At 39.2% G+C, this 12860-nt stretch overlaps 1 protein-coding gene across 1 annotated transcript in view; it reads left to right on the top strand.

The window, feature by feature from the left end:
• The window catches only part of atad2b (ATPase family AAA domain containing 2B), a 66939-nt gene that overhangs the window by 43857 nt on the left and 10222 nt on the right, over positions 1–12860 (top strand). Inside the window, exons 26-27 of the mRNA XM_053844037.1 lie at positions 770–900; positions 9179–9307. Of these exons, the coding sequence (XP_053700012.1) occupies positions 770–900; positions 9179–9307 (260 nt within the window). The remainder of the gene's footprint in view (positions 1–769; positions 901–9178; positions 9308–12860) is intronic.

The raw sequence follows: 12860 nt of genomic DNA, 5'->3' as shown, positions 1-12860 counted from the left end.
AATTCATTGTAATAATATTGATAGTACTTGTTGTTATTTTTCTAGATATCATTTGAATAATTTCCAATCTACAAAAGACTAATGTCAAGTCATGCGGCCTGAAGGATTTTTTCAGTTAAATATCCTGTCTATGTTGTAATGTTTTTGTTTAAGATATTTTCCCATGAACATCAGAGCTGGGGTAAATGCTACATTGGCTCCCTTGTAAAATCTTGAAGCTGTTGAGTATAGATTGGTCTGATTGTTTAGTCAAATATCTGTCTCAAAGCATAGAGGCCTACAAATAGACCTATTGAAACACAGAAATGCCAGGGAGCCAAAAGTTGCGTAGAAGTTTGTTCTCGATCCTGAACACCCACTGACTTAATCAGTGTTTTTGCTCCAGTATGCCATCTTTTATCGAGTCCAGCATTAGCCATTTAGACTGTGTGTGATTGTTCAGGGATTGTGTTTTGGCTGAAGATGAGCAGGAGCCAGCTGAAAGACAGAACTAATAGCGCTGTTCGAGTAAGGAGAAATCATTGAAGGACAACACGCGCACAAACTCTGGCTCTTTAAGCCACTGGACTGCTCTGCCACTATTCTCATTACAATCTGAACCAGTGTTTCGAACACTGTCAGATATAGACAAGAGATAATCCTCTATCTGCCTTTTTCAAATAGAAGATTTTTTTTACTTTTGTTCTCTAGTTAGCTACGTAAATTACAGTCCATTTGGTTATACACGGCTCTGTTAATCCTCTGATCCTGAGTGATTACTGTCTGACAGGGGAAATTGAAAATGGCAAGCAGAGTTCATCAGAAGAGCATCATGCGGGATCTTTGGAAAGAGCAGAAGAGGCGATGCAACCAGTTCCACCCCCACGCCCTCCAGTTGTGGTCGACTACCAGCGACTTTCGGTAAAAACACATTTGGTCATTTTGTTTTATGTTCACTGCTTTATTTACCTTGAACGTTAGACTGACTTAAAATGTTTTTACATTTTCTTTACCACCTGGAAGCTGTCATGAAATTGTTGGCGGGACAGGCTTTACAACTTTCTTCTTTGGCTCGCGTTGGACTGATAAATACCGATCCTTCTCAAAGTCCTCCATTTGGGTTCATGTCCGTAATACTTTGGAAGTTTCAGCTGGCTTTCCAAGCATACATTTTGATTGTCACAGGGCTAGTATGTGAAGCAGTTGTGTTTGATTGAGGACTTGTAGGCAGCCCAAGTATTGAGGATTTTTGTGAGTGGGATTTGTTATGAGAAATGGGCAAAGCCACTCATGGGCAGCCAACCTTTAAGCTTAATCTAGATCCGTAGGTCTGTTTTGGAACGCCTGATGTCACACTGTCCTTCTCACATGGATGCCTCTAACCTCTGAGGCTTATCCCTCGTTTCTGCTCACCACGTGGTTATTCCACTATTCCTTTTCTTCTATCAGCATTTTGTATCCCTTCTATCCATGCAGGAAGGAAGCCAATTACTTTGGCAAAGCAATTTAGCGTCTTTGAATGAACAGGTGGGGTCTGCAACAAAATGTTGATGACTCAAACATGAGCTTTTCTATGCCCCAATTCATCCACCAACTTTCTCCCAAAATATGCTCAAGTGACAGAGAATTAAGTTCATGGAAGTTTGCTCAGTCTCGGCATGCTCCCACCTAATTCCCCATGTGTAAATTGGAGCTTCGGCTCAGTTGGCTCCCCTGACAGCACTTCTCGTAGATGGAGAGGAGGGGGTTGACTTGGTTTTAAGGGGTTCTGTGTTGTGTAATTGGTGTAAAAGGCGTGCACTTGTGACATGCGCTCACTTGCTTCCTACTCGAAAGTGACATCAAGCTATCAAAACTTCAGTGTCTTTTTTCCCTCCACCCCACATATAAGCCATCTCGTGGTAGCATGTCTCACCGTTCCTGAAACTCTCAGTCAAATTGATTGACAGGCGTTTTATCTGGTTTAATCTTTGCTTCAGCTGACTGTTCACATGAACAGCCACAAAAGCACTAATCTCATAGTTTAATTGTTAGTGGGGTAAGAAGCGAGATATCTTTAAGAAACAGATCGTGGAAAAAAAGGGGGACTGTGAATAATTGCTTTTTCATCCCTGGCTTACGGAACAAATTGAATTTCCGGTGCACGAGATGAGACTCGCCGTTTAAGCAGATATCTGCCGGCAGGGTTGGAAGGCTTCCTAATGTGTGTTTGGCGTCAGATTAAGTTCCGAACTCTTCTCTCTCTTCTTCTCTTATATTTATTGAACGTGAAAGGCTCATTATTTGTGACATTTAACTGGAGCGTGACGCAAAATCTGTGTATTATTTTTCCCGGAATCAAAGAACTTGGACACATTTTACTGTTTGTATGGGTGGGGATCATACTAGGCTTTTGAATTGAAGAACTTGAATGTTATTATTCACATCAAGTCAAATATATGGGTGCGTAAAAGGGCCTCAGAGGCATTCGTTTTATAAATGTTAAAAATCTTAGTTTGATATATTGTGCCAACTTGAGGTAACCTTTATGTACGAAAATGTACCCGTCCGTTTCAAATGATGTTAACGTCACTGAGCACGTACAGTGCGTCCATATGTATTGATAATGTACCTCTTGCACAAAAGAAGCAACAGAGACATCTTCATAGGAGGCGGTGGTTGGTGAGGCCATTAAATATATCGTATATCGCGACTGGAGGACGGAGTATTTCCACCTTTGTTATGTCTTTTTTTTTGTATCTCATTAGAGCTACATATCAGGGAGTAAACGGCTTCACTGCCCCCATGGTATTACTGCTCCGTTTAGTCCGTACCTGTAAGCTTTTTGACATTAATGCCAAAAGTATGTGGTATGCTTTGTATTGTGCTTGCCTACATTGTCAGAACAATGTTTTTAAAGGGTTAGGAAAACACAATTGCGATTACTAATAATGGTTTTACAGCATATTGCGCTGCAATTTGCAATGAAAGAATGGTGCATGTAACAGCTTTTACTGTCTTATTTAATTCTTGGTTATTACAGTATGACCAAACGGTTATTTTTTTTCACCCGATAAAAGCTTGTCAACAATAATGGCCCTACTTCAGTTTGGTGTCAACCTTCATTTATTGCACAAATGGCAGTGCAAGGTAGTCATGTGGCATGACTGAACAAAGAGAAACGACTTGATGGCAGTGCCGGACCAATATGATTGTCAATGAAAAAACTAAGCTGTGTTTGTAGTGCTTCCTTTATTTTCATTTATCTCCCCTGGATGGCCTTGACAGTAGTGATTTGCATATAATCGCACATGGCTGTGGCTTCTGGCTCTACATGTGAAGGCCGGTTGTGTCAGCAGAACCCATAAACGCCCAAATCTGTCATCCTTTCCTTTATATGCTGTTGAAGTTTGTCCTCTTTTCAGCCGCTGGGGTGATTTATTGTGCCTTTTACCAGGCTCACACTTCATGCTTTCCACTTAATCCGTGGGATATATAAATTTATGATTCGGATTGTGTAGGGTTTTGTACTCATGATTGGTTATACAGTACATTAGATCAGGGTAAGAAGGATATATGATAACCCTCAAAGCACTAGAGGGGCAATCTGCTTTCAAATCCGCATCCCTTTTCATGAGCTGCCTCCTGATGTGTGACTGCATGTACTTTATGCAGCTACATAACTCACCACAATTTGAAAAGCTAAATATTTTACGGCTTATCTAGATATGAAAGTCCTTTAAATATAGAATTTGTTGACAATGATCGACAGGCAAACTGCAACAATATGCATTGTGGATTACTTATGACAGTCAGTCCTGAAGCATGATGGAAAAAAAAAAGCCTGCTATCTGATGACGGCACTTAATCCTTGTGACTGATTTCATAACTGCAATGTTGTCGTGCCGCTATAAACTGAACAGAAATTTAAACACCCTTGCCACTAAGCATTGTTGGTTGGATATTATTTAAGTTCCTTACACATTTTTCACTGCTCTCTACAGGTTTGTTTCTCCAAATTCTCTTTTCTCTGAAGATCCCAATGTGTTCCTTGTGCGGATGACACATTTCACTAATAATGGGAGATCAGTGACATTTATTACATCCCACTCTGACAGTCAAACATTATCATTTGATTTCCCCTTTTTAATGCTCATTCTATTATGATGGCAAAATCTGCATGCAGACCAAGTTGAATGTCAGTCAAGGGAGATGTAATTAAGTGCTTTTTACTACTCCTCTCTCAGCTGCATTGGTTACTGTTCATTAGAATGTTGCTGAATGTGCCAATGCGTTTTTACTTCTTATTCTTAAAGAAAACCTCTGATCTTTAAACTGCAATTAGGAAAGCAAGCATATTTGGTTTATAATTTAATGGTAAAGTTCAGTTGACCTGTATTGAAAAGGTGATGGAGGTTGATACATTACTGGGAGTATCACTACTTGAACATGACACTGCTTTTTAACTTTTTATAAAGTCAATTTGTAATTGTTCTGCCAGTTTCATATGACTTGCTGATCCTCATTCCTAAATCTTCACCTGATATTGATATAGCAATATATCATACCAATTGAACCTAGGTATCTCATCTTGTGATACTGATTTATTATCATTGCTATTTATAACTATATTTTGTAAACAAAACTCTATTTTAGCCAAGTTGGAAGTGAAAGATGACAAATGTATTTTGGTTACTCCCTATCTTACCCCCCAAAACAACATCAATAAAACTTGGTCTAGTTGGCATATGATGTGTGCAGGTTGACTTACGCACATATGTCTGATTGTAGTGTTTTAAACAGAACAGAAAGAAAGTAAATGTGTGCAAATTGTTGTAAACACGTGTTATTTAAGATATACATTTGAGTTTTAATTACCCAGTATGTGATGACAATGGTGTTTGTCCTCTGATGTGTCCTTGGTCCCATATTCGTGGCGAGAATACTTGGGTTACACTTTCGATTAGGGGACACGTATTAACTATTAATAGTCGTAACTACAGGCTTATTTACTGTAAATAGTCAGTCATTATGTTATGTTTAGGGTGAACCTTCAGTGGCTTCCTTTTTAATTCTTATCAGTACTTTATATTGATTATTTACTAACTAATCTGATAATTAGCTAGCAAGAGTTTTCACTTGGTTTTGCACAAATGGGGAGAGTTGAATGAATTACTCAGAATCCGATCAGAATACTCAATTACTCAGAATGAAGACCAATGTCTAAAACATTTGATATGCCTGCAGCCAAAGAACATGGTGAAAAAGGTGAAATCACATATAAGGAGAAATCAGGACCAAATGACGGGTCTTCGTTTATAATTCAGCAGCTCTTTTCTAACGGCAGCTTGCCGGAAGTGAGACCCACTGTATTCATGCCAACTTTCATTTGAGCTTGAGATTACCATTGCTTTGGTCCTTATTGTCAAGAGGAGTTTTATTAATGAAATCTTCAGAGAAGGTACCTGACTTGGATCGCGTTATATCACTCACGCCCCCAAGAGATGAATAAAAAGTCTGAGCTGTAAATATTTTAGTGACTGAATGGCCGAGTTGATGCCAACTGATGCCGCTTTGTCAGCTTCTGCAGAGATCTGGCAGCAAGGCAGAAATGTTTTACTTTAATGAGCTGAGAACAGGCTAATATAATTTGTCGTGATTTCTTCCGTCCCCTGAAACACAACCTATATTGCATTACCTGTGACAGAGCGCTCCGCCACCGTAAGCCAAACGGTTTGCCGTTGTCACAAAATGTTTTTGGCAAATCATTCACTGGGCTCATGCACCATCTGCTGTTAATTAAGCTGTTTGGGCATCGGTGAGAACAAGCAACGTTGCTTCATTTATAATTTATTTTTTGGTCTAAGTGAAGGAGAAAAATATCAAAGTTAGATGGAAAGAATTGTTCTCTGGGAGATATTGGAGGCTTAATAAAGTCCCTGATGACAGTGACTGCAGAAGGGCTTTATATTCTTGTTTTTCCTCTTTTTGCTTCCAGTCGCTTTTGTTCACAGTTGGTGGAAGTCTTTTCATGCACTTACCCACATGCTTCACTTTCTGATCAAAGATGAAGGCTTATATACAATAGTTTCCTCCTACATGTGTTCGACATTACTTACTGGTTAGTGTCTCCGTACTATGGTGTAACTCTTGTTGTGTTTGACTTCGACAGATTTTGTCAGCATGGTATGTGTATGTAAGTACATAAAAATCCTCTTGTTTTTGCTGTATTATAAACTAGTATAATTAAAGTAAACAATGTCACCTGGATGAGACGCACGAGCACAGTGAACATCATAAAGCTGAAATATAAGAAAGTGTGTGGCTGCTGTGAGAAACATGGTTTGATTTGCCGATCTGTATTTATTTCTATGTATATTGGTATTGGGATTTGAACAAACAATATTATGTCTCTGTATTTTGATGACAGGAACAGACACAAAAAAGAACACTTTAACTCGTAGATAGTATTTTCAATGATTTGTGTTCTCTCCTGTGATTTGACCTCCTTGTTTTTACCGATGTGAGTGCAAAACATCTGGTTCATTGTACATGCAAAACTGCTTAAATGCTGGCCATATTCTTAACCCACTTCCAAAATGCAGATTTAACAGCTGGGCTATGAAAAGTGTGGCTATGATACTATTGTAAAGGAAAGTCTAGTAATGTAAATGGGCCAAATTAATTCTGAGGCGTAGCGTATTTAACAGACATTTCAATAACCTAAAGATAACAAACTCAAACATCCCCAAAATCCAATATGCTCACACCCGACACTGGAATTAATGTCAAGATTATACACAAAGATCGCCATGTAAAGTCACGTGTCGGTTTATTAGTCGTGACATTTCGCTTGGATCAGAGTTCACGGTGGAAATACCATCAATGTTGAGACCAAGACCGCTGCTCTGATTCAAGTCATCCCTTGAATTATAGCAGTCCTTGATGAACTAGAATTGAGTTATTCCTGACTGAACTGCATAATCGCGTCTCACTCTGGTGTGTGCAGAAGTGCTCCGATGAAGATGTGACTAAAGATGGCAGTGGTAAAATAGAGCTGGTGTTTAGAGGGGCGTGAGGTTAAATGGCCCATGTCGACAGCAGTCAAGCACACGGGATTACTGCCCTTTTGTGTGCACTCGGCTTACTCAATCACAGAACCCCCATGTAAGACACACTTGTACCATTTACCACACACTGTCAAAGGCTCCGTGATCAAGCTGACAAAAGCTGCAAACTACGCCCTCTGCAATCAGATGGCTAATAGTAAGAGGAGAATAAATTAAGACTGGAGGCAGAGGAGCTGGAAAGAGCAAGATTAGGATGAAAAGATAAATAAATCAGTAGTGAGAGATTAACAAAAAAAAAGTGAGGACTAGTTGGGATGAAAGTGTGACTCCATTAAACATTGATATAGCCGAAGAGATGCTTTATAAAAGAGGCAGTGCTCTGTAAACTAGGAAATGCACCTCGAGCATAAAACAAATACAGATGAAAGGGAAGTGGAAGCAGAGCCATGATGCATTTTCACCATTGAAATAGAGCGTAATTATGTCAATTAATCCTTTCATGAGTATATTCACAAAATTGGCATCTTTTCACCACGTGGCTCTGCTTTTTACCGTCTGCACGAGGAGCCCAATGAAAACCTAATAACTCTTTGATGCCAGACTGGAAGGGGTGACGCTAAAAAATGCATCCATCCAAGTTCTCAGCTTGTGCTGCGCCATGAGTGGATTACATGCTTAATTTTCACTTCCATACTTGTTATTAAGGTACTCAATTGGTTTGCTGTTGAAAAGTGTCACCTTAGTTCCCCTCATGTTTTTATTTGTCCTGTTTGAAACATGAAGTTGAAAACATTTTCCTGCTGCATATAGTCAAAATATATATGGCCTTAATTTGTGTGCGGCCAGGCTCTTATTGAAATGCGAAAGAAGGCTTCAGTCGAAATTGAATGGTGATAAATCAAACTCTAGAAACTTTATTTTTTTTAAACTACAGCCACAGGTGCGTTCCAGGACCTCTTTAATGCTCTCGCTCAACTTACATCACTCATAAACTCAAACAAATCAAAACCACAAGTAAATCTGCTTCATTCATTCTTGTTCATTATCACCAAGATTCTTTTTGCTGTTGTGTTTGCATTGCAAGTGCTGCCCACTGTGTTTCTTTGCACCTTTGTATCTGACAAGATCTACTTTATCCACTAATGTGAAGGAAGTGTGAATGACAACATTATTTTATTACGTAATGTGTGTGTCTAATCCATGGTGATAACCAGTCTTTAAAGTCAGGTTACAAAGTCTGCCTGTACTCATTTAACAGACATTGACAAGACCAACCTGCCTGCTATTTTTTAAATTCTATGACCAACATCATGAGTAACTTAATAGTATGTCACTGGTGAAATTCAAATTCAACACCTTGTGTAGGAACTGTGGAACCGAATTCTACTGCTCATGCATGTTAACATTCCAGCAGCTATTACGCGAAACAACGACTCTGCAGTGACCGTAATGAGCTTGAAGATAATAACTTTAAAAGTTTAATGCTCTGTAGGGAAATTATTTTGGGAACCACGGTCCTCGTGATTCGATTATTTGTTTGTTGTGATAAAAACAGTGGAAAAGCAAATGATGAGGCAAAGTGTCTTGTAATGAAAACGTTCACCACCCGTCACGCTGAAAACCGCCCTCTTCTTTTCTGCCTCATGTCATTCTGTTTCTTGCCGATAAAGAACATCAATAACTTTGTTGTTGCGTCTAATGATTCAAATCTGCGGTGGTGATATGGCTTTGCTTTCACGTGTTCAACCACCGCACATAACTAATGTCTTCCAAAGTTTGTGTTTTCCTCTTCTGTCTGTGAAGTGAAGACTGTAATTGTTGTGTCTTTTCTGTCGGAGTTCATGCATCCAGATGAGCTGTGTGTTTAAACAGTCTGGTCGGCTCGGGCAACACGGGGGGAACAGGTCAATTAAAAAGGCTTTTGACTGTCCACGATGTTTTAATTACAGTAGCAGAGAAATGTAAACTCGCTTCTAATTATGATGTGGCTAAATTAGCTGTCAGTCTGAGTGTAATTGCTTTTGAAAACGGCTGACCCTTCAGGGCTTGGCTTGTTGGAGCCGTTGTTGGCCGCTCCTCTGATTGTGTTTGCTCCATCATGACAAGGAAGGAAGACTGATGTTTGAAAAGTTTTTTGTGTTTCTCTCCAGGCTCTTTTGGACGCAGCAGTGAGGAAGAGCGAAGGCTTCAGCGTGGAGCAGCTGGAGAGACTGTACTCCGTTCTCAGCCAGTGTATCTTCCAGCACCGCAGAGAGTACAACAAGAGCCAACTACTAGAGGTCAGAGTATCACTCACACTCCACTGCTCAGGTTTATTTTGAATCCATAGTCACGTCTGTGAAATGAAAATGCGCATGGCTCATAAAACTAAGTACATCCACACACACACACAACAATTCTACACAACATTATTTGTGCATGTATGTCTATTTATTCAGGTTAAACACTGGTTAAAGCACCATAGCCTGACTGTCTATGGTGCTTTAGTCCTGCGCATTCAGACGTATAAAAGTCAAACACGTGAACACTTTGGATGGAGAAGACAATTTATCAGCATCAGTGTTGTAGTCCTGTCCGAGTTAAGAAAGTGGCAAAGACTAATAAATCACTTGAAATGAGTCAACAACCATCTTTCATCTTCTGTGCTAACTTTGCAAACACCCAGTTATGTCCGAGGTTTGATTTATGCCCAAATTAATGTGTTTAAGAGAAAGTTTCTTTGGTTTGACTGATTTATGACCACAGTCAAGTTCTAACACTTGTTAGTTTCAGTGTCTGATGTCCGCTTCAGAGGTGAGTTCAGAGTAGTGTTTGCTGGCCTCCAATAAACACTTGGTGATTAAATAAAAACACTTCTTCGCTGGACAAACATTTACCTTCTGGCAGACCTTTAAAAAAAACAATTTTTACTTCTCTCTTGCTTCTCCAAATGTAATGAAAGGACGAAATAAAAATGTGAAACAGAGAAATGTTTACAGTTGGAAGCCATTTTTTTTTAGCTCATTTCTCTTACTATACTGGCTCTTGTGATTTACAATTGCTTCTAGCGGTTTGTAGCATTGCCCTTTTAAGATAAATTGTTGTTATGGCGACATTTTTATTATTATTTCAATGATACATTTTAGTTGAAAGAAGCATATAAATGAGGCCAAGCCGTCTTTTCCACTTCTGTCTTGTTGTTCTTGAGCTCTTGCACAATTAGTGCATGAAAAAAAGGAATGGAATATTTGTGCAAGTAACTTATTGTGCTATTGTGTTTTTGGAAGAATTCTTTCTTAGCATTATATTGTGGTGGCAAGACGAAGAGGGCTCATTTTTCTCTTTCACAGTTGAGAGAGACAATTGACATTTTACTGAAATCCAATATGCTGATATTGTGCCATAATTTCCATTGTCTTTATCAGTTAAGAACTACTTTGGCTTAATTAATGGTAAAGTTTATTTTAATTTTTTTTCTTGAACAACAGATTTGGTCACACTTATCCAGAGATAAAAAAAAACAATTATTATTATTTATAATAAATAAACATAAAAGAAAATTGCTCTTACCAAGTACAACTTTGCATTCAAAGTAAAAAAAAAACAAATCCAGCGTTTAGGGCGAGAACCACGAGCCATATTGAAAACTGTTCATTTATGTTAGGAACAAGCAAATTTCTGAAAGAGCTCAATTGCTGAGGCTAATATGGTCGCTGGAATTCTAATGCGAGTGCAGTCAGCCCTCTATTTTATACGAGGAACAAACAATAGGCATATATGAAAGGCACAATAATAACCCCCACTTCGCAAAGGTGCGTCAAATAATAGATAATGGACACTTGTCATCATCCTTATGTGCATGTACTTATGTGCAAGCGGTAGATTTTCCTGAATAAAAAGTATTTTAGCGTGGTAATGTATGTGATTCCTCTTCTCGTGTGAGACTGCACTGGTGCAGGATATGGGTACGCAGTAAGGGACCATAATTTCTGCAATGTAAGCTGCGGTATTAACCCTGCAGCTTATACAATGACACGGCCAATATATGGATTTTACAGGATTAAGAGCATCATGCTGCCAAAATATTGAGCCTTGTCACATCAAACTGATGTAATTGGAAACGTTTTATTTACCTTAAAGTGCTCAAAATGCGCTGTGATGTAAGCATATGCTCAGATATTACATACTTGCTAATATCGGGCCATGATATCATCAGACATCACACTAACAACCCTCCCGTAGCATTTAAAAGATATGCCTGTATGCCATTATAGTGGCATATCTTCTAAATAACATTTGGATCAGGTTGAAAGACTTGCATTATTGGAATTGGAATAACATAGTGAAAAATCTAAGGGAAATGTGACTCACGTTGTGATGTGAATTGATCAGATGCATTGGAGGCTTAGAGCAGTCAATCTAAACATGCATAAAGGGAAACTGGAACTGTTCTGTCAAACAAAAATCAGGAAGGAATGTTTTTCTTTTTTGCCTGTAGGAGAAGACTTTATTTTATCACAGGAATTGGAATACTAATAATAAGTACTGTTAAACATACGTGTGTGATGAAGACTGGGTATGCTGAGTAAATGTTTTAAGAATTAATAACATCCGTGTCTGCTGATGCAAATATTGAAGATGAATCTGGTATGTGATGTTTAATCCTAGTGAGTAACTGCAAAACAGTTTTGCTCGTGCAACTTTTTACAATTAATCTTCCTGATTCAGGTGTGTTAGTTCTGCATACAGTAAAAGTCATGAAGGTTACTCAAGGTTGATTTTGTTTACTACCTTTAATGCTAATCTGTTTGGACGACGTTCCATACTGAGAAAACTAAGCCTGTTTACCTTCAATCCCATCTGGTTGTCGAGACGATGTCAGCCCAGGCCAAGAACGGAGGTGTCCTAGTGCTGGTTTCTGGAGTGGGCTGTCAGCATGTCAGTAAGACTGGAGGAGAGGGTTGTGCCAGGTGGTGCCGCCTGTTGACATCCCGGCTGGCGGGAAGAAAGGGAGTGCACTTGTCTGGGTTCCTCTCAGCCTAAATTGGTGTTTCGAGAGCAAGATGTCAGTCCATTTAGCACGGAGGCATCTTTGCTCGTGTCTACTTCTGAGTCGGTCATCTTGTCAACTCTGAATACAGATGCTTTGATGAGATTTTTGTTATGTGCTCCTTGTTTGTCAAGGTCTCCTGCCTCTTGCAAAAGATCACTCAAAAATCATGACAGTGCTGCATGTGTCACTAAATATCTTGTCATATTTGATACTTGCCTCATTCTATTTGCGACTCTTAATCTGTGCCCCTACTTTTATAAATGTTCCAGCCATTGATGTTTGGGTTGGCATTAAAGCCAAATTCCTCTGCATGTTATTCCAGCAAAGAAGCAGCGGTAAAGGTGGTGAAAGATGTGCCAGGAAGCTGGGCACACAGAGTCCGGTCACCACCTTGAATTTTTCTGAAGCATTAGCTTAAGTGCATTAATGCACTTAAATTTAATAAATCATTTCAATAAACCACAGACCTCACTCTGAGTTTCAAGACCCTTGGTGTGAAAAGAAAACTGAGATTCTATGAGGTCCCATGTAAGGCATTTTTTGAGATATAGTTTTTCCATTTTGAGGCTTTCAGTACCCGAGCATGCAGGTGAAACATGAGAATGAAACTCAAATCAATGACAGTATTTGACAGCACAGATGAGTAGCCACGCTTTTCTAATTGGTAAACTAATCGGAGCTACAGTGTGGTGCAGATCTGTATTTTGGTCCATCCCAGTTGAATGATTTCTGTCTGTTAATAACATTACCAAAAGTATTTTATACCCTCGTGCAACTCTGATGTGGCTGTGAGCACTGTG

This window comes from Synchiropus splendidus, chromosome 15 (assembly GCF_027744825.2).
Source record: "Synchiropus splendidus isolate RoL2022-P1 chromosome 15, RoL_Sspl_1.0, whole genome shotgun sequence".
NCBI classification, from domain to species: domain Eukaryota; kingdom Metazoa; phylum Chordata; class Actinopteri; order Syngnathiformes; family Callionymidae; genus Synchiropus; species Synchiropus splendidus.
The sequence above is the reverse complement of the archived record's forward strand: the minus strand, read 5'-3'. Positions and strand labels throughout refer to the sequence as shown.